Here is a 23,424-nt window from a genome sequence, read left to right as displayed (position 1 = left end):
TTTTGTGGCTCAGTGCAATGGTTAAAACCATTTGAAAATGTTTAGATTTAATCTAAAAATTTAGATTAAAACTAAAACGGAAACAAACAAATATTAAAATAGAATAGATAAAATTAAAAATAAAATCAAAATAATAATAAAAACTATCACAAAAGTACAAAATAAAAAGCAGCTGTACAAATTTAGAACCCACCCCAACCCATCCCACCCCCTTGTAGACTTAACAAAAAAAATACAAAATAAAAATAATAATAATAAATAAATAAATAAAAAATAATAAAATATATTAATTAATATTAATACATAAATAACAATAAAATAATTTTTACAAAGATTTTAGCAAAGAAGACACAATATTAAAAGCTGAATGCCATGAATTAACAGTTTTCACGTTAGATCCATCTATACGAGAAGTAGAGGAGGGAGATTCCTCAGAAGGAAGGATTAGTTTGCGCAAAGGCTGAACAGGCAGTTGAGAGTTCCAAGGCACCCCATACGCCCGTAGGGCCGATCTAATGCGCAAATACATAAAAAAGGAGGTGCCTGGCAGATTATATTGAGTTTTACGATTCTGGAAGGATTTTAAACCACTATCATCATAGATATCTCCCAGAGTGTTTACTCTACACTCTTAAAAATAAAGGTGCTTCACGATGACATAGATGAACCTTTTTTGTCTAAATGATTCCATTAAGAACCTTTAGCATCTGAAGAACCTTTCTGTTTCACAAAAGGTTCTTTGTGGTGAAAGAAGGTTCTTCAGATTATAAAAAGGTAAGAAAGAGATGGTTCTTTAAAGAACCTTTGACTGAATGGTTCTTTGAGGAACCAAAAATGGTTCTTCTATGGCATCGCTTGAAGAACCTTTTGAAGCACCTTTATTTTTAAGAGTGTACTATGAGTCCATTGCGGACAATGAAATGGAGTACTGCCTGACAAAAGGTTATTATTGTGGAAAATAGGCCATTTTGTAGCTTTAGTTGTGAACGTCTTTCAACATCCCTCCATGTGGAGAAGAGGTGGGTTACAATGGGATCAAACCGTGATTTACACTGCCTAAGCGGAACTCCCGTAAAAACAAAATTCTTTGATTTATATGGATAAACAATAGATTCCTCAATTGCTCTCCAAGACACAGAAGGGTCAGGATCAAACCAAACTGCTAAAGGGCGGAGGGAAAAGGCTTGAGCGTACAGTCTAAAATTAGGGAAAGAAAGACCTCTATGTAATCTACATCGTTGTAAAGTAGTCAGTTTAATACGAGGACGTTTCCCATCCCATATATACCGTGAAACACATGCATCTAGTTTATTTCTGTAGCCAACCGGTGGAGTGAGAGGAATCATGGAAGAAAAGAAATTAATACGTGGGAGAACATTCATTTTAATCACGGGCCTGAAAAGAAGTAGGAAGACGAGACCAATTTTCCAAATCTGAGGATACTTTGGCTAGAATAACATTATAGTTTTTTGAGACGATTTCCTGCAGGGAAGGAGAAACATCTATCCCCAAGTACTTAAAGTTTTGAACCAATGGAATAGATTTAGAAAGGGACATGGAATCAATTTTAGAATTGAGGGGAAGTAAACATGATTTACTCCAATTAATTTTAAACCCAGAGAGAGATCCAAAATGGTCAAATAAATTCAACACGAGGAATAGAGTGTGACGGCTTCTCCAAAAACAATAAGATATCATCAGCAAACAAAGAAATATGATGATGAGTATTCTGTATATTTAAGGGAAAAATAATTTCAGATTGTCGGACCGCTTGAGCTAAGGGTTCCAAGGATAGGGCAAATAACAGAGGAGAAAGCGGGCAACCCTGACGAGTACCTCGATGTATAAAGAATGGGTTAGAGCGAACAGCACATGTGAGAACAATGGCTGCTGGATTAGCATAAAGAACTTTTATCATATTTATGAAACTCGTTCCTAGACCCAGATGCTGTAGAACCGCCCATAAATAGTTCCATTCTAGCTGATCGAAAGCTTTCATCGCATCTAGAGTTAATACTGAGCAAGGAGAGGACAAACTATTCTTTGAATTAATAAAATGATATAACCTTCCTAAGTTATCCGAAGCGGAGCGAGATTTAATGAATCCTGTTTGGTCATGATGAACTAACCTATTCATAAATTTCTCTAGACGACGAGATAGTACTTTAGCATAACATGAAAGTGAAAGTGACGTGACATATAGTATGGTGAATACTATATAGGAATTCGTGCTCTGCATTTATCCCATCCAAAGTGCACACACACAGCAGTGAACACACAGACACCGTGAACACACACCCGGAGCAGTGGGCAGCCATTTATGCTGCGGCACCCGGGGAGCAGTTGCTATCAAAGAAAGTGGCCGGTAACTACAACAGGAAGTCGGATCTTTATCTTTTTTTTAACAAGAGAGAAATAACAGCTATATTAATAGATGGGTGAAATGAGCCTTGAGTAACAGAAAAATGTATCATATCTAACATGAGGGGGCCTAAATCCGACCAAAAAGTAGTAAACAATTCGATTGGAATGCCATCTATGCCTGGGGATTTCCCCTTGTTTATAGAACCATCATCGCCGCGGGCGGCAGCACGGGCTTAGTCGCGGACGGCAGCACGGGCTTCGTTGTGGGCGGGATTCCGGCTCGGGATTTGAGACTCTCCAAACACCGGATGACTGTCTCCTGCCAGTTGAGGTTGGAGGTGTCTGGGAGCTCCAGCGGCTGATGGTACGAAATCCCGAGCCGGAACAGCTTCTTAGGTTCGCTGGCGAGGGCGAGCGGTACAAAAGCCCGTGCAGAATCCAAGAGGTCTGAATTTGTGCAAGCCAGGGAAATAAATAGGGCTCGTTCCTCCATCAGTGTTGGTTGTTAATTTACACATGCAGCTGTATCACAGACAACATTTGGTAAAACCTCTAGACATCTCTGCTCATTTCTTTATTACATTTAACCTGTGTTCCACCAATTCCTCTACCAGTTACTTTTAGGCAAAACCTATGCTCCCTTTCACCCTTCCATCTTTCCTCTGTAGTGTCAAACTCTCCTCTGTCACCCACCCATTTCTCATCTCTGGATGTAAATACAGCAACTGAGACTTTATGATCCACTTTAACTTCATGTCAAGACAATATCTGTCTAGACAGGCCAGTGCATACTACCCATTCTTACATAAAAAGTTGCCCCATGTATCATCATCTTTACTATATTTTTGCTGGCCAGTCTTTTGGGTGGCTCACCAATGTAATAGATTTCTCTAATACAAAACATTAAGAAGGCTTGACCAAAATTTTTGAGAGGAGAAGAATTTTTTGAAGATGGTAGTGTAGCAGTTGTTTAGTAGCGATATTAGCATGTCTTCCTTCAAACAATCTTAACCCTTGTATGAATCCTAGCTACTCCCAAAGTTCTGACTCTGGTATATAATTTTATACCTGAAGACACAAGGGCCAGAAACAATACTGTTAGGACCTTCCCACTGGAGATCCTGCAATCTCAGACGTTCCTGAGGAATGCTGTTCTTTTGTTATTCTAATGGTATGGACCATTTGGTTCACACCTTTATAGACTCAGTTACATTATTTCTTTCACAGAATGACCAACTGAACTTTAACCAGTCAGGTTTCAGCAGCAGCCGTTCAACTGGGACTGCTTTTCTGTTGGTCACTGTAGCCTTGCAGATGGCGATTCCAAAATCAAGCTGATTCCAAATCATCAGTTCTTATTCTGCTGGATCTATCTGCCACTTTTGACTCTGTGAATCATCAGATTCTCCTGTCTACCATCACAGGATCTGCACTCCAATGGTTTGAATCTTATCTCACAGGTAGGTCTTTCAGGGTTTCCTGGGGAGGAGAGGTATCCAAAGAACATCAACTGGCCACAGGGTTTCCTCGGGGGTCAGTTCTCGGACCCCTCCTCTTCATCATATACACTACATCACTGGGACCCATTATACAAGCACATAGTTTCTCCAAGACACACAGCTCTATCATTCATTTCAACCAGACAATCCAATAGTAGCTGCATGGATCTCAGGCTGCCTGGCAAACATCTCGGCATGGATGAAGGAGCATCACCTGCAGCTCAACCTGGCAAAGACTGAGCTTCTCGTTTTCCCTGCCATTTCATCATCCTGCTAGGTTCATCAAAAATTATTCTTTGGTGACCAGCTGACCTTCAAGGACCATATTGTAAAGACAGCTTGATCATGCAGGTTTGCACTGCATAACATCAGGAGGATCGGGCCCTTCCAAACAGAGCATGTTGCACAACTTCTTGCCCAGGCCCTTGTCATTTCTAGGCTGGACTATTGCAATGCTCTTTTAGTTGGGCTTCCATCATGCACAATCAAACCTCAACAAATGTTTCATGAACCCAAAAGGGCCCACTTCACACCTCTCTTTATCTCCCTGCACTGGCTACTGGTTGAAGTGAACTCGTTCCGCATCGCCGTCAACTCGGTTCTTAGAATGTCCTCAAAGTGTGTAACAGTGTTCGCCATCTTGTCCATCATATTGCTCGCAGTCGGTGGCTTGGATTTCTTCTTAATCGGAGAAGCCGATGGAGAAAACTCCTGCTGTTTACGACTGTATGCCATCAGGTAAAGCACCACCAATGAATAAAACTTAAAACAAAATGAAAAAATCAGCAAAAAGAAGCCAAACGTACAGAGCTCTACTCAAGTGTGACTAGATTCATGAGCACGTCACGTGACTCCTCTTTTTCCTTTCTATAATCCATTACACTTGGGTGTACCTCATAATTCAGAAAAAATTATATGTGGCTACTTCCGTTTTATCGTGACTGTAAGATTCAGATCTTGTTTGTATGTATGTGTGTATAGTTGTCACAATCACACAGGCAACTTATTATAACAAGGGTTATAGGCCTACCTCAGTAAGAGATATAGGTTTTGAGTAAAAAGTCCAATTGAATATGTATATATCGACAAATGTTTTTTTGTTGTTGAGTTTTTTTAGACAAGGCCCAGAGATCTGACAAAGCATGACACAAGACACATTTCATATCAAAAGAGTTTATGAGCTCCCTCTAGTGCGTATTGTGTGAAATGAGAATAACACCTGTTAACCTGCAAACCTTGGAGCAGTTTCTCTTGCAGTATTCAAGATTTTAGCATTCACTATTTTTCAGAACATGGCAGATGTATTAATATACAGTAGGCATATAGGGGATGACATGTTTTATTCATGCTGCTCAATCTTAGTAATTCTGAAAATGCAAATAGTGGTACCCAACTTTTTTGTCCTCCCCCTTTGTCCAACACAATATTTAAACATATCAACATTTAGAATAGGCCTATTTCTGGTATTTCTGCTGTAGCTGCTAGTTTTTAAACTTGTTATTATTATCATTATTATTATAAATAACATAAACTGGTTTTGGTGATATATTACATTAACTTAACTGTGATATTTTTTATAGATTAAAGACATTTTCAAGAAAGTACCTCAATAAAAAACAATAGCTTTTATATAAATTATTGAGGGACTAGAAATACATTTTTAATTTAGATTATAGTTTATCATAATAATAATAATAATTTATTAACACTGGAAGTTTTGCTGAGGCCCTACAGTTGGCCTCTAATAGAAATGGTCTGGTCTAGAAAAGTTAATCTGTTGGTCTTGTTCTAGAGCAGGGGTAGGCAACGTCGGTCCTGGAGTGCCGATGTCCTGCAGAGTTTAGCTCCAACCCTGAAAAAAACCTCACCTGCATGTAGCCCTAGTAATTCTGAAGACCTTGATTAGCTTGTTCAGGTGTTTGATTAGGGTTGGAGCTAAACTCTGCAGCACAGCAGCACTCCAGGACCGACGTTGCCTACCCCTGTTCTTTAGAGGAACTAAAGAAAATATACATTAATAAACATTAAATTATATATATGTTTTTTATACAACGTGGTAGATACATGGACATGTATCTGTTCCAAATGGCCACATATGAATAATTAAGTAGGTTGATTTGCACACTGTTTCTTCTTCGTTGGTGTTTGGAGGACTGCGTGACAGACCACGCCCACTCTGATGCGTTCCTCCTGAGCAGAAGCACGTGATTAGGCGTGTTTACCTAAGGTACCATGTATGAGACCATCAACCCCATCAGCCAAGTAATCAATCATACGGTTAAGTTCAGGATCAGAACCGCTTACTGGATTTAGAGCAGGTCCTTCGCTGACTAGTAACTGTTCGATGCATCTGAGAAAAGGGAAGTCGAGTGAATAGCCTGAGGGCGAGCGAGCCAAACAAACAGACAGACGAGGGGAAAGGTAATATTGACACATTGTGCATCTTTAGACATTTGACGTTGTTGTAAAATCATATTAAACGTTTCGTATTGCAGCCGCCTTGACGGCATAACAGCTAACGCAAGTGTAATGCAAACGCTGTCATTATAGTTTAATAAGTCGCTGTGGCTTTGAGGAAGTTGACATAAAACCTGAAATACCAACGACTGTGGAAGTGACCTACAATGTTAGCTGAACAACGAGAACAAAAAAAATAATGTGTGTCAATATCTCGACACGTCCCGTTTTCAGTGCATATTACATGATTGTGCTTTATCTGTGCCATTTGCCTAATCACATGGAACGCTGTGTCGGGCTGCGACTCAAAACCTTTTGTGCTGTCTACCTAGACAGCATATTTAGGAATCATAGGTGCACTTGAATTTCATGCCCGTATTGTTGTCTGTCTAGGCCGCTGACTAAGGTTTAGATACTATGTGTAGCTTGAGAGAATTTCTATGACTTATACTTATATGCACAACACATTTGAATATGTACAACACATTGTTTTGTATTTTTGACAATGATAAATAATCTTTAGAATGCAACAATTAAATATGCATTATGAATATTTATACTACTATAATGTTGATACTAATAACAAGCCATAATGTTGTTGAATAAATTAATTATATATCCAAAATATAATGGCCAATATAGTGGTCAAACTGATTATTGGTTCATCTCTGATGTTGTTGGTTTATATCTTTAGAGTGGACTCTTTTGAGGGATACTGGACCACCAGATGCATACCTAATAGCATCTCTGCTGCTAGCCTCATTATGGGCGTAATAGAGGAGACTGATGTAGAGCGTGAGTAACACTCTTATCCACTTTGACCACTAATGTAGGCTACTTCATGTCAACGAATCTGTTACTCCACACACTTACACACAAGCACTTGTAAACGTGATCTTGTGACACTGCTTGTGTAGAGTTATAATATCTTGAATGCTTTGTGTTAAACATTGACTTGGTTTTCATCTCCAGTGCCTCTGTGTGTAACTTACTAAAGCAAAACCAGTTACTTGTAGTGCATTTTAGATCTATGTATAGCTGGCCTGTTTTGACTAAGGCAGGGCATTGTAATTGAAAAAAAAATATCTCTGTATTTTTCAGCTCTGTATATTCAATATACAGCTCAGCATTTGTGTATTTGCTTTGAACGTGCTTAAAAAGGTGTGTTTTTTTTTCAATTAGGGGGATCAATAATTTTAGGCAAACAGTACATTTTGGCAAGTAGATTCAAAATGATGAGTGTACTGTATGAACTACAACAGTAGAAAAAAGTTAAATATAATAAACACAAGAAATAACTAAATTTAGTTATCTTCATTTACATCCACCAATTTAAAAAATTCATAGTAATTGGAAATAGGGGTCGACCAATATGTGTTTTTCAGGGCCGATGCCGATACCGATAACCAATATATTGAACCGATATATATATATGTCTGGTGTAAAAATTAAAATGAATGTCAAAATTAAGAATAACAAGGGTTCTGACAAAAATGGCCTTCCCTAGTGTTGGTTGCACTTCTTACTCTTGTCTTCCCCCATGCATCCATCTACAATAAGGGTCATATATAAAGAGAGAGTTAAAAGTGGGGCCACTGTATGCTTCATGATTAAGCCTATGAATACTAAATACTAAAGCTAAGCAGCTTGGGAAATGTAAGTATTTGGCTTCAATAATTTACATGTTAGAAATGTATGTGTAATAGCATAACCTCTCATAATTCTTCATTAATTATTTTCGGTTGACTAAATCATTACCTACAAGAGGGGACTATTCAATTCATCATCTAATGCACATCATTTGGGGGGGAAGTCGTGGCCTAATGGTCAGAGAGTCGGACTCGTAATCGAAAGGTTGCGGGTTCGAGTCCCCGGCCGGCATTGTAGGTGGGGGGAGTGAATGTCCAGCGCTCTCTCCACCCTCAGTACCACGACTGAGGTGCCCTTGAGCAAGGCACCGAACCCCCAATTGCTCCCCGGGCGCTGCAGCATGGCTGCCCACTGCTCCGGGTGTGTGTTCACGGTGTGTGTGTGTGTGCATTTGTTCACTATTCACTGCTGTGTGTGTGCACTTGGATGGGTTAAACGTAGAGATCGACCGATATATCGATTTACCGATATTTTCCCGATATTTAAGCATTTTTTCATAATCGAATATCGGTTTTGTAATATCGGATTCCCCGATAAACACCGCCATCTTGTGGACGTTTTCAGAATTGTGCGCAGGATCGCAATTGCAGCGCATCTGAGGGGAGACAAGACAGCAACGGCGTGCAGGTACTTGATTTGCTGTAGTTAGTAAACTATTTAATATTACAGGCATTAATGCACAAATTAGATGTATTACATAAATGCCTGATATATAGTTTAAATGCAACTTGGCTCTAAGAAATATGATAAATAAGATACTCTGTCAAGCCCTGTCCCTATAAAGATAGGCTATAGCTTTGCCTGAAATAACACAGCCATGAATTAGCACATGGTGGAAATAAAAGCGCTGAATTTAATTCTCTCTGTGGTCTATTAGTCTCGTGAAGTCGGAGTCACATAGATAATCCGTCAACTCCTCTCCCAATAAAGACGTAACTTTGCATGAATTAAATAATACAGCCATGAATGATTGCATGTTGGAAAGAAAAGCATTGAATGTAATTCTCTCTCTGTTGTCTATATGCTCATCATTAGTCTCGTGAAGCCGCTTTCATGCAGTTCACTCAGCTGTTGATGCTCAAGAAATGCTCCAGCTCGGACACCGCATGTAACTTTTAACAAGATTCACTTTTTTGAAGCACCCTAAATTGTATTAACACTTACTATATAACCATTATTTCGTTTATAAACATCTAAATTAATACAACTCTATGGAAATTAATTATTTATTATCTCCGCGATCGATCGCAGTTTGAGTAGCCTATAGTTCTGTGTAAATGTATAGATAAACCGCGCTGTCAGCAGCATAATTTAGAGCATGCCAGTTGAGAAATGCAATAAAATACAATGCTTGTTATATTCCAATATTCCAGAGAATATTATTCCGTGAATTAACATTATCCAGTGAATTATTCTTCACTCTTTATCCTATTAAACAGCTTATAAACCTACTAAAACTGTAGTTAAAAATGAAGTTATGACTCCTTTCCTTTTTCTCCATTTGAAAACATTAGACTTTCTATGTTAATTTTGCTTACTGCTAATATTAGTGTTGCTGCTAAAGCTTTTTATAAATAAAATGTTTTTTATTGTTGTAATACGAAGATTAAATTTAACATGACAGGGCTCTAGACTGCGACCAAAATGGTAATTGTTTGCGAGTTAAAATTTGACGTGGTCGCATTTGTACGAGTGCCAGGTCTGCGCTACTCCAAAGCGTCTGCTTCATACAGCGCGCGCTGCCAGCCGCAGCACATTATAGCAGGAGTCAGATTTCACTGATCACGTGAAGAGAGGTGCTTTCAGCATGAGCGCTTAGTGGGTAGAACCTGGTTTATACTCGCAGCGTCAGCACGAGCGTGAAGGTGCGCGTCGCGGATGGAGCGCACGCAACGGATGGATTTGTTTTCAAACTAAAGTAAAAGACCGCTTCTTAAACCAGAGAAGGTGAACGTGGGGGTATTCTTGTAGAAAAAACATGCAAGTCCTGTCAGCTACAGCCAGTTTAGTTTTACTTTTCTTTTTGTTTTCGTTTTGAGAAGCTTGTTATCTTTGCTGTTTACCTCAGGTTATGCTGCTTTCCTTAATAAAAAAAAAAAAAAAAATAAAAAAAAAAATATATATATATATATATATGGGTCACAGTATGAGTCACCATACTTGACAATACGTCACGACTTTACTTTACTTACTTTTTATCAATTGATTAATTTAAAAAGCGCAATGTATATAATAAGTGTAAATAATTTAATTGTCTTCATAGCTCCATTGTAGAAGTTGCGAAGAAAAGACCGCAACTATTTTAATGAAACTATAACACTAATAGCCTGTTATAGGCTTACTTGGTTCAATAGCCTATTGAAATGTCCCAATTTCCGTCATCCTAATCTTGGCCTATGTGACAGTATCTTAATCTTGGCCTATGTGACAGTAATTTCCATTAGTTTTCATTTACAGTGCAGTGCAAATGAAGGCATAAAACATTAATTTAATTTATCTTTTAATCAAATGAGAGTTAAACTCAAATTTGGCAAACAAATGGGTTTACTATTAAAATTAAATCATGGAAGAAATAGCGTATTGTGTGATTGTTCTTTTAAACAAAAGTTGTAATAATTGTAGTAGTATTAGTAAATAAACCGAACTTTTATTTTGACGGGTTGCCATGAGGACCTCTGAAGTTTCTGTAGCCTATTTATGATATGACGATCGTTTTACTCAAACGAAACAGTCAAATGCTCATGAAGTAACTCAGAGCAGTTCTGGGGATGATGTTCATATATTTATGTCCTCATTTAGTGACATGGCAGATGCGGAAAACACCGCGAGCGTCGCGCACTTCAGTGTGTGTGTGTGTGTGTGTGTGTCAAAACCGCGCGTCTGTGCCATTCACATACAGAGACACGCCGAACATGCAGAATTCATATTTAAATAGCCTTTTTGCAGCTTAATGTTTACAGAGCGTCCATATTGTGAGTCGATTTAAGTGTACTGACCTACTTTTGATTAATTCATCCAAACTTCCTAATGTTCCTAATGACTAATTCCGTGACTCCGCGTTATACAGTAAATGCTATTTATATGACTGGATTCCGCGATTCCCCCTGCGTTTCCCCCATCTCGGAAACCATAAATAGATAATATTGAGGTTTTTACAACTTCAGTGTAGTGGATTGTAATTTATTGCAACTTGTGCAACGTCTGCTGCTGCCTTTGAGAGATAACTGATGCGTGATGAAGCAGCACCAGTTAGCAAGCGCTTTCGGTGTGAGAGCGCCTTTAGTCTTCCACGTTGATTGGTCGGACTCCTGACTCTCAACAAATCAGATGCGCGGTGGGCGGAGACTGCTCTAGGCCACAGAGTGGTGAGTTCTGACAGGCTGCATCAGAGCCAAATAGCGCGTTTCAAAATTCAATCATTTTATCGGCACATCGGTTTTGAAAATGACCGATGCCGATTATCATAAAAATGCTTAATATCGGTGCCAATAATCGGCCAGGCCGATAATCGGTCGACCCCTAATTGGAAATGTAATTGTCAAATTAAAAGTGTACTACATTCCTCACAATATATGTTGCTTCATTTCATATTACCATCAGATTTCTCGATAATCTACTACCATTCAAAGGTTTGGGATTAATGTTTTTGAAAAAAGTATTTAATGCTCTGCATTTATTTAATCAAAATTATAGTAAAAACAGTAAATAAGAAATATTATTACAATTTAAATGAACTGTTTTCTATTTTAATATATTTTTAAATAATTTATTCCTGTGATGGCAAAGCTGAATTTTCTCCATTTACTACACACATGGGCCTTCAGAAATCACTCTAATATGCTGATTATGAAAGCAGTTATTCTGCTTAATATTTTTTTGTGGTGTCTGTGACCCCCCCCCCCCCCCCCCCAAGTTTCTTTTGTGGATTGAAAGCTTAAAAGTATATTTGAAATATAAATTTTTTGTAAAATATATATATATATTTTTTTACTGTCACTTTTGATCAGTTTGGTTCATCCCTGCTAAATACAAGTATTAATGTCTTTTTAAATATTTTAAGAATTGTTAACGCTCAACTATTAAATATTAATGTATTTAATGTTATTAATCAATATTTGCCCAGATCTATATCTGTACATTTCTTAATGTCACTTGTTGATGCCGAAAGGGCATATCTAGGTGCGAAACAAAAGCACCTGTTTTTAATTTAAAATGGACTCCCACATGAATCTAGTCACACTGTACAGAGTCATGGGTTTCTCTTATCCCATTAGTGTCTTTCAACACTGTTCTTTAGGTTGGATCTGAAGCTAATTGCCCAATGAGTATGTTTAGGCAACTCGTTTACTCAGTGCGCTGTAGGTAGATTAGAATAATCTAATCAGATGAGTCTATATGTGAAGATTAAGTGTGGTTAAAATGTCCAGATGTTGCAAAGTCTGTCTTAAGATATTCTGCATTGCATATCTTCCTCCTTACGTTGTACTGTCTGTATTGTGAGTTTAGGAGCAGGAGTGAGTCATATGCATCAATCATGTCCTCAGTGCAGAGCTTGTGACCAACTAGAGTTAATTACACTATTCCCAATGATTAATTGACCACCCACTCATTAAAGAGTTGTTTTTGAGTAGGCAAGAAACAGCAGTTTTTGGTGTTGAAAATGTGTTTGTGTTGGAGTGTTCTGTCTAGATTTACCACATAGTACTAAAACCAATAAAATGATTTTAGGTCAATTGGTCCTTTGAGAAACACACATTAACAAAACGATAGGAAAGCTCTTCTTCTTGTATACATTTCTGTGCAAAAGTTTGTAAAGATAATACATTTATTCAGCAAGAATGCAGTCATTCAATCAAAAGTGCATTTTTAGTAAAGACGTTTAAAATGTTACAAAAGATTTCTATTTGATATAAATGAACTTTCTATTCAACAGAGAATCCTGCAAAAAAATGTTTTAAAAATCAGTTTCAACAAAAATATCAGGCAGCACTACTGTTTTCAACATGGATAATAAGAAATATTTCTTGAGCAAATCAGCATATCAGAATGATTTCTGAAGGATCATGTGACACTGAAGACTGGAGTAATGGCTGCTGAAAATTCAACTTTGCCATCACAGGAATAAATTACATTTTAAATATTAAATTAGAAAATATGTACCAGTACCAGTGAACATATATCAGCAATTCATACCTATCTCCATCACGTTCTGTGCATAAATTCATGTGTTTGTTTTATCCAATCAGAGGTGACCCTGGCTCTTTTGGATGCTGCCAATGACAGGGATCCAGTGGTGCAGGAACAGGTCAGGAAATCCATCTTGACACTGGGGAACCAGCAGCCTGATAAAGTCCTGTCTATGTGCCAGGACTACCTGCTCAAACATCCAAAGGTCAGCCAAAGCGTTTCCTTGAAACATCTTGTTTTGAGAAGGTTTTTCAAGGTTTTGTGTGTTTTCCTCTAGGGGTGTAACGGTACGAGTATCGTATACCGAACGGTTCACGGGCAAATTTCAAATGGAAGTGATCATCCCTATCCCCTTGGGAGTGGGGACTTTGGAGTGAGCAGGGCACGTGCGTGCCATTATATAGTCATTTGGAATGCACTTGGCAAAGGGAGCAATGTAATTTCCTCATTATCTTCAGCTGGGATGTTCCCGATCATCCCTATCCCCCACTAGGGGATAGGGATGATCACTTCTATTTGGAATTTGCCCATGAACCGATACGCGTACCGTTACACTCCTACTTTCCTCTAATGGTTATGTAGATTATTGCTGAATATCATGGATTTTATATGGCTTTTATGACATGAAAAGCATCAAATATTAGAAGACATCATGAAATCAGTCTTGTCTCTGTAGATTTTGATTAGGTTTGGTGCGAGTACATTTTTAAAAATGTATTAATTTTAATATTTCACAATATTTTTTTTTTCTGTATTTAATCAAACAAATTCTGCCTTGGTGAGACATTTTTCAAAAACATAAAAAGATAACTTTGAACTTTGGTAGGGTAATAGATGTCAACCGTATTATACAGTGTTATACAAATAGACTAACAATGTCTTTAAATCAAGGAACTTTTCTATGCTAGTCTATTATAAGAAAGTACATTTCTTGAGCAGATGTTTGTAATAATGGCTGGGCTATTATGACATTGAAGTGCTCTTAACAGTATGTTCCTGACTGAGTTTGTTGGCCAGCTAACAGGAAGCAGAGGCAGTATTTCATCTCTTCTTGCTAATGTCCCCAAGCACGTGTTGTTTTTGAAACATTTGTGTTGTAATTCAGCAAGTCACATTAAGTAGTTTATGCTCTATTTTACAAACATGTGATTCCTTTATTTGTACGCAGAATTTCCTTCCGAGAGGTCAAAATTGTAATTTCCTAAACAGAAGGGAAAAGAAGATTATTTAGTGCATGTTTCTTTAAAAAGGAAACACTTCAATCTCATCTGTAATAAACCTCTTATCTGTAACCAGAGCTCTTCCTTTTATCGATTTGTAATGCCTAGTGTTGCAGGGGAAAGCCACTGCTCACAGACAGGACTGTGTTTCTGTGATTTTTGCCTCTGATTTGGCTGAAGTTTTAATAGTTGACCTACTTTATTTTATATAAAATATAGGGTGTATGAGCCTGTGATAAATTTGGAATTATGGTTAGCATGTCTTTCATAGTGTACTTCTTTACCTGTGCACGAGTTTACTTGCAGGTTTTCTTTGTCCTCTGTAGCTGGTGGTCGGGCACAGAGTGGTGATCTTGCAAACCATTGAATTGGTGGTGAAGAGCAGGATTGATGACATCAGTTACCCCAAGATCAAGAGTGCCATACAGCTAGCATCAGAAGAGATGACCAAATCAAAGGTGGGACAGCTGACTTACACTACTGTTCTAAAGTTTGGGGTCAGTAAGATTAATACTTTATATTAGAATGATTATGACGGATCAGCTGAAGACTGGAGTAATGGCTGCTGAAAATTCAGCTTCTCCATTCCAGCAATACATTCTAAATATATAGGGCAAAAGTTATTTTAAATGAATATAATATTTCACAATATTACTGTTTTTATTATAATTTTGATTAAACTAAAGCAGACTTGGTGAGTGTTTGAGACTTTTTAAAAAACATGTTAAAAGTCTTACTGACGCTAAATGTTTGAACACTTGCATTAAAACTATAAAGAACTGGCTCTATTTTGAGTCTCTTGCTTTTTAAATTACAATTTGGAAAAATAGTTATGTGACATCTGAAGAAGTTTAGTAACATGAAGCATTACTTTTATTAGTTAGCTATTTATTGTTTGTGTATTTAATATGCTACACAAATTATACAGTGATGATTTTTGTATTTAAACATGTACCGTAAAACGAATTGTCCACTCTGTATAGGAGGTTGTCCCAGAATGGCAGCAAGCAGCTAGTAATATTCTGGTTGCCGTGGGAAACAAATATATTAATGACATCATGGAGGAGATACTCGGCAAGTTCCAGCCGGGAGTTTTGCCTCACTTTTTTGTGGTCCAAACCCTAGCCAATCTCTCTGACTCAAATGGTACGTATCTTTAATCAGAACTCCTGAAATTTATTTAGAGGTTTCTCTAGTTACGCCTTTCTGTATCCATAAAGTTGGACTTTAATTGTATTTAATGTCAATACACATTTTAACTTTATGAAATGAAATAGAAGTTACGGTTACAGACCTGCTGCAACCTTTGATGTTAGGTCATGCTTTGTGCATTTGACAGTTGATCATTACTGTTTCTGTTCCTCATTTCACTGAAATTTAGGGAAATTACATTAATAATAAAATAAAATGGCTTTGTTTAAGCCCTGTGTTCTTCTTTTGGTTAAGTTTTTGACCTGTTTTGATATGTTTGACCTCTGTCCACACAGTATACGGTATGGTGCCTTTTCTCAATGCTATAATGGGGACCATGTTACCCATGCTGAGCATGACCAAACAAGACAACATGAAATGGGTCTTCTCGTCTGGTAAGTTCAGTTATAGATCTGCATAAAGTGGTACATTTTCTGCATCAGTTAAATGAATGATTTTTAAGAAAAAAAGTCACTTATGCTCTCTTAGGCCTCCATTTATTTGATCAAATAATCTATTTTAATATATTTTAAAATTTAATTTATTCCTTTGGCAAAGCTGAATTTTCAGCAGCCGTTCAATGAAGAGTGGTGCAGGTGATTCTTCAGTGAATAGTTTAAAAGGGCATTTATTTGAAATATAATTTTTTTTTGTGACAACGTAAAACTTTTTTCTGTCACTTTTTATCATTGTGATGAATCGTTGCTGAGTAATAATTTCTTTAAAAAACGACTGTATATTGTCTTTTACTTATATGAAATGCTTTGATTAGTGTTAAATGTTTGTAGTGACGTGGCTTCTCCTCTCTTAACATTTCTTCTCAGCTCTCTGTCGCTTCAGCGAGAGCATTCTAGAATACCTGGCCAACCTGGACAAAGCTCCGGACCCTACTGTGCGTAAAGATACCTTCTCTAGTGAGATTTACTCAGCTTATGACATCCTGTTCAGCAGCTGGATCCAGAGCAGAGAGTCCAAGGTACACTCAATGAGATGGAGCACACATCCAATTACAGCTAACTCACTTTGAGACTAAAGAGGGACATGAATGTGCGCCAACTGGGTTCAATTCAGTTTTCTTTGGAATTGAAGCAGGTTAAAAAAAACAAAAAACATGTGAGCTTGTGAACTAAATCTACTACTTTTAGAGAGGTGGATTTCTTTGTAAATGCTGAAGATTGAATTGTATGTAGTAATTTTGCCTTCACACATTACATTATTGCAGCCAGAAAAGATTAAAAATCGTATGTTCTATTTAAAATACTTCTTGGTCACTAATCATTTGAAATTTTTCTCAGTCTGTTTTTTTTTTTCTGTTATTATTCTGTTATTTTCTCTATTGTGAATGTTGAAATTGTTCTTGTGTGTGTCTTTCTGCAGCTGCGTCTGACTGTTGCAGAGGCTCTTGGGTCAATGAGTCACCTGATGGCACATGATAAACTGGAAGAACAGCTTCCCAAACTCCTTCCCACTATACTGGGCCTCTACAAGAAGAATTCAGAACACTATATCATCAGCAAGGTATAGCCCTCTTCACCATTTCACAGTTACAGGAAATGTTTGGTGGAAGCTAATTGGTCAACCAGTTATTCAATCCAAGTTCACATGCATTCCCCCCCACTCTGGACTGTTTTCATATTGTGTTCAATAAAGACATGGAAATGTATAATTGTTTTTGCATTATTTAAGCAGCCTGCTGCGACTTTCATAGTCAGATCAGATTTTATGACCAATCTATGAGAAATTTCAGGGCTCTGTACTGCCTAATGTAGTCAAATTCTGTTTGTGTTTGTTTAGAGCTTGTGTCAGGTCCTGGAGGCCTCTGTGAATATGGGCAGCAGAGTGCTGGAGACACAGATTGACAGTCTCTTAGTCGTTCTGCACCAGCAGGTCAGTGTTTCTTTCATTCACTCTTTATGTGCACCACTTTTTCGTATTCATAAGTCATGATGACAAAGGCATTTTACATACTTCTTCTAAATCCCCTGCACAACTTGTAATCATGTTTTAATTTTGGTAGAACAGGTTTGAAGTTGAGCCTTAAAACGGTCCAGGGCCGTTTAACACAGTAGAAATTATTCACAAAAAAAATCAGATTACTACACAACTAATTACAACTAATATTTATTTTAAACCATTCGTTTTGCAATTTGAGCATTTTTATTAAAATGAGTTATTTCCTTTCGAAATTAACAGCTTCTTGCCAGTTTAATTAATTTTGATAATTTTCATTTAGATTAGTTAATTGCATTCATACCGTATCACTGCTTTTTTCCTTTGAAATTCCAGTTTTCTCAGTTATTAGATACTAATTTGTATTACTGGGCAGCTGTCAGTTACTAAAACAAATAAAGCACATATAAAACTTGTATTTTTTATAAACTTAAAATAAGTTATTTTGAGTTGACAGTTTTCAAGTCCTCATTGTCAGTAAATTTATATTTATTTTTCCTTTCAGATATGCTCACCTATGGATTTCAGCAACCCTCCAACTGTGAAAAATCACAACGAGGTGCTGCGATGTTTTACTATCCTTGGTGGGTCTTGGTTAATCCCTTTTCTTCATTTTAAGGTGCATGCAAATATAAACATCGATTGAAATCTATTTTCTGGACTAGCCATGTGGACATGAACTCAAACAAATGTTGTGTTTTCAGTCAGCTGACTGCTGTAGCAATATCTTTGTCATGTGCTGATGAAATCTGAGCGGAGATTAAGTTAAAGTGTCAGACCAGCAGGCTCCTCCAATCAGTGAGATGTTATCATACAGTTGTGCTCGGTGCTGATTTGAGGTGGCACACACCAGCTGGATCAACCTCCTCTTGCTTTTGCTTTTTATCAAGCAAATGCAAGGAGTCCAGGAGCTGTTAAGTGTTTTCTGTGAATGCGTGTCAATCATGATGTTTCAATCATGAGCGGGTGTTTCAACTGTGAAAAGATTTGGTGTTAGTGCTAGACATCTAATGCATAAAATATATAAATTAGAAAAATTACTTCTTAAATCTAATTCAATAAATAAATCAATTTAGTTACATTTATTTTTTTTTAACAATTTACCCAGGTTTTAACCAATTAATGTTCAACTTGGGTCCTAAAACAAAACCTGTTGAGAGTTGCTGGTTTAGGTAATGTAGCTGCCTTTATATGGGCTATTTATACAATGGATCATTTACCAGGCGTTAAAACCAGAAACCATTGACTAATGTATGCATTTATACACAGATTTTGGTGGTTCATTTATTGGCACAGAACACTGTCAACTTGAACAGAACATTGAGTGTAAACTTGACAAATTGCATTAATTTTCACATCTATATTTTGCTGTTTTTGGCCCCAGCTAACACGTTCCCGGACCGTCTGATGGTGTTTGTTCTCCAGAGGTTGGAGAACAGTAACGAAAGGAACAGAATGGGCTCGCTGGCTGTTCTCAGACACCTCATCAACTCATCCAGTGAGTTTTAAACATGCAGTCAAATACGTCAATGATTTCTTCCTCTGCCAGACACTCTTATCCAGATTGTCATACCTGGCTATGAAAAGATCAGAATGTTTTGCTGCCATTGTCATTTAAAGAGCTGTATTTTTAAAACTGTGCTCTGTCTGTTCAAGCCTCCATTATGGAAAGCAAGAGGCTCCTAATTCTAGCCAGCATCAGGCAACCTCTGGTTGACCACAGTAATAAGGTACATAAATATATCCTTTCTATGTGATAAGGGACAAAATATGGGTGTTTCATTTACTTTGGGCACTTTTTGTCCTGCAGACCTTTAGAAAATAAACTCCCTTAAAATACATTTTTCACAATTTCACTAGTTTATTTAATTTGGCTAACTAAAATGTCCAACAGTGAATGTACATACATCATAGGAGGATTTGACATGGGCTATGTTTCCATCCAAAGTTGTGACTTTGACTTATGCACAAAATTAGAATATTGCATAAAACATTGCAAATAAAGAACTGTTTCCATCCCGTGTCTTCAAAAAAAAAACAAAATCGTCACTTTCTGGGAAACTGATGCAAAGTATCAGTTATATAAATGAAAGATGCTGCAACTGGGGAAGCCTGTGGCTCTTTATTCCTACATAATAAATGATTTGTGCCAGACGAAACGCAATAACAATAATTCCGGTTCTTGATGTTTGGGAATGCAATCGTGTGAGACAATAATGGGAGGTGATTACTAAATAATTCTGATGATGGAAAAAGGTGGATGGAAACATGGCTATTAACACTTATTCTGCATTGTCACCACATCTCAAGTAATGGATTGTGTTTGGTAGGGTTATGTGGTGTAAATTAATACAATTAAATTCACACTTGCATAATTTGAAATGACATGTTCTGTTCACAAGTGTTTTTATCAATTTTTTTCTTAGTTTTCTTCACGCATCTCACATGTATAATCTCAAGTGTTCTTCACTGACACCCGTGTAATCAAGTACACTAATATCTTGTTTTGTCATTTGGTGTTGGACAGTTTGGACAATTGCCTGAGACAATTGAAAATGACAACTGTGGTACTTTTTGTAGCAAAGTTTCAGAATTTTCACAGAATAAATATTTGGTTTCACTCTTTGATTATATTGTCATCTTAAAATATTTTATGGTAAAAGTCAGACAAGGGTAAACAGATAAAATTTACGCAAAATATGACATTCAACATCTTGTACATACAAGTACCCAAAGTTATATAAATGTATATGATCTATTTTTTTATTATCATGTAAAACTCATACTGGTGTGCTCAGAAAGGTTTTAATGCTAGTGTTTGCCTGTGCAGGTGAAGAAGAGAGTGGTGCAGGTGATCAGTGCAATGGCTCATCATGGTTACCTAGAGCTAGAGGGAGGAGACCTGCTTGTCCGTTTCATCATTCAGCACTGTGCTCTCCCAAACACTTACCATGTACAAACAACCGTTACTCATTAACACATTTTTTTTATCTTACTCCCGATCAGTAGTGTCACATGACTGTAGCTGCAAATCAACTTCCTGCTCGCTGATCATATTTTAACTTATCTTTAAGTTCCAAATCTCCTTACTTGATTTCCCATACATTTCATTGCAAGATTGTCTATAGTCGATTTGTTTGATATCAATTCGGGAAGCTTTTTTAATTCAGTTCATAGTTCCATGCAGAGCAATATTTCAGTGCATACCTCAGTTTTTAAATATTTACGTTAGTTAGCTTTGCATTGTTATTCTGTTATTGGCTTTAGCCTAGCCCTAGTTATGCTAGGCAGTGTGATACAATACATTAATAAATTGTTAATATTCACACAGCAAGGACAGCGACCTCCAGACCCAGAGGAAGTGACTAATGAGGCTCTGTGTAGCATGTGTGATAACACATTGCATCTTTTCACCACCACAGTGGGCCGCCTGACTGATGTGAGTATACAGACGAGTACATGTATGCGTGCACCTTCCTCATCTTGATGCTTTAAGACATGGTTCGGCTTTCAAAATGTGCAGTGCTCACCTTTGTTCTGTTTTATTCCGTTACTGTTGTGCAGCATTAGGATTGACCGTAATTGCATGTCATTTGTCAAGTGAACTTTTAGTTTAACCATGGTATTTTGGTAATCAATCCACCAAAAATACATGGTTGCCTCACTTTTACTATAATAAAACCATGGTTAATTTTTGCAAGTGTATTAGGGAGAACCAGTGTCTGTGGTGTTGACATTAGGGGTGTGCGATAATATCGTAATTGTTGTTTTAACGATGTGCAATTTGACAATATTGCCTACTTGGTGATGAAGCGGGCGAAACAGTGCGCGTGCGCATTTAGAGTGTTCTTTCACTGCATGATTCAGTCTGTTAAAATGCATTAAGAATGATCTTAAAACTCAAGATATGGGGGCAGAAAATGTATATATTTACGTTTCATGCAGTTTTTTCTTAAAAAATAAGCATGATTTACAAATGTGATATTGATTTTATACAACAGTTCAATAAACAATAAGTTAATATTAAGAGACTTACGTTTCAGACACCATATTGCCTGTTTTTACTCCATTTCGGCAACAAAAAATTATTCCAAACAGCTACAGCACAACATGTTTTGTAGGGCTGTAATCAACCAAAGAAAATCTTGGTCGACTGAAGTCCTGAAACTTTCGACTAAAAATCGACTAAAAATGACGTTGTGGAGAAAAAAAAAACGTACGTTACATTAATTAGATACACACTGTGCTCAGTACTTGGTAGCCTTGTTGTCTGCCTAAATTAATTATAAATAAACATAAAAAACTAATAGGCTATTTGGAGTATATTAAATCGTTTTTGACCTAATTATTTTGCACTGAAATGAGTCTGACACACGAGTCTGTCGTCTCTGACAGCGGTGCATCACGTGCACCTGCGCAATATCATAGCCTGTGATTTCTGAAAACAGTACTATGTTGTCAACTAGTGATATCACAAGAACTTTTGAGGAATGTGCAACATAATTTAGAAAATTATTTTTGTCATATGTTATAAGTATAACTGTCAGACACTATCATTTCAGCCGCTCTGCGCAGCTCGCACAGAGCGAGGCTGAACATAAGAGCTCAGCTTCGCGGCTGAGACACGAATAGACTTAAAGCTTTTACTCTTAATAAACACAAAAGGCGCGTCCACTTTAATAAAAAAATAATATTTATTAAACAAACAAGAGCAGAAACCAAATAAAGTGCATAACTGAAAAATAAAGCATCTTAGGCTCAAAACTAACACAAACAGTGGGCACAGCGCAATTGCGCAATATTGTGAGAACTGATCGCGCGCTGTGTGAGAACTGAGAAAGTGGAGCACTTCTATCAGAGTGATTCCGCCTATCGCGCCTTCACTAACTTTAAGTTAATCAACAACGAATTGTGACTCCTGGGAAAAACGGGATGTCTGGTCACCCTATCCCTATAACCATTCAGTTGCTGAGGCCATTGTTTCAGATCGCTAGTTTGCGTTTTGGTAGCGTATCCGCCCACTGCGGCTGCCATACTGTGACTAGATATACAAACGCCCCTCATCTGATTGCGATCCAGTGACAGGGACGCACATTTTAAAAGACAAGACAGTCAACTTAGCCTATGTATTTTGAATGTCCGGTAGTCCTCAAATAACATTTTAGTCCCGTCTCGTCTCGTTAACGAAGACGCGCATACATTTCGTCATAGTTTTTATCATCAGATATTAATTTTATCTCGTCAACTTCTCGTCTTAGTCACAGAAAAAAGGTTCGTTAACGAATATTTTTCATCGTCCTCTTCGTTAACGAAATTAGCACTGGTTCTTTGGAAGGAGACAGCTTCTTGTTTTATTGACACTAGCTTATTATTAAATAAATAATATTCAGCATCAAACCTTCTAAAGCCTACTTATCTGTCTCTCTTCTCCAGTGGGTTGGGCTAATCCAAAAAAAGTGAAAACAATGGGGGTGTTCTGAAAACAGACTGTTACCTGTGAAACAGGGGTGCTCTGAAAATACCCCCATTAGCAATTAGTGCTTTCCACCTGATGAAATGAGCGCGGCCAAACTGATGAAATGAGCGCGGCAAAAAATCGACCAATCAGATTTTTGGTCGAACCAGACCGTATCGACCAATTAATCGACTAATCGACTGGGACGTTACAGCCCTAATGTTTTGCGTCTCTGAGCAACATGACATAGTGCTTCGTTCCTGAATGAATCAACCGTTAAATGATTCGGTTCAGTCGCAATGACTCACTTATTAACAGTGACTTTCTGCCACCTACTCATGGTTTTAATATCACATTTAAAGTCTTTTCATTTTTAAAATAATTTTACATATCAGTATTCAATGTTTTGTGTTTAAAATGTCAAAAAATTATGCATTTCTAACTGGTTAAA

At 37.3% G+C, this 23,424-nt stretch overlaps 1 protein-coding gene across 2 annotated transcripts in view; it reads left to right on the top strand.

Annotated features, from left to right (window-relative positions):
* Positions 1-6,032: 6,032 nt before the first annotated feature.
* LOC306878260 (maestro heat-like repeat-containing protein family member 1) overlaps positions 6,033-23,424 on the top strand; it is a 37,652-nt gene continuing 20,260 nt past the window's right edge. For both annotated transcript variants that reach the window (XM_079430495.1, XM_079430494.1), the window contains exons 1-14: positions 6,033-6,284; positions 7,015-7,115; positions 13,217-13,362; positions 14,704-14,835; positions 15,361-15,523; positions 15,865-15,963; positions 16,393-16,544; positions 16,946-17,086; positions 17,363-17,455; positions 18,024-18,102; positions 18,903-19,016; positions 19,175-19,248; positions 20,349-20,471; positions 20,850-20,957. In XM_079430495.1, the coding sequence (XP_079286621.1) occupies positions 7,085-7,115; positions 13,217-13,362; positions 14,704-14,835; positions 15,361-15,523; positions 15,865-15,963; positions 16,393-16,544; positions 16,946-17,086; positions 17,363-17,455; positions 18,024-18,102; positions 18,903-19,016; positions 19,175-19,248; positions 20,349-20,471; positions 20,850-20,957 (1,455 nt within the window). In that variant the 5' untranslated portion in view covers positions 6,033-6,284; positions 7,015-7,084. The remainder of the gene's footprint in view (positions 6,285-7,014; positions 7,116-13,216; positions 13,363-14,703; positions 14,836-15,360; positions 15,524-15,864; positions 15,964-16,392; positions 16,545-16,945; positions 17,087-17,362; positions 17,456-18,023; positions 18,103-18,902; positions 19,017-19,174; positions 19,249-20,348; positions 20,472-20,849; positions 20,958-23,424) is intronic.

The sequence above is a fragment of the Barbus barbus genome, assembly GCF_936440315.1.
Source record: "Barbus barbus genome assembly, chromosome: 12".
NCBI lineage: Eukaryota > Metazoa > Chordata > Actinopteri > Cypriniformes > Cyprinidae > Barbus > Barbus barbus.
This window is presented reverse-complemented; position numbering and strand designations above follow the sequence as displayed.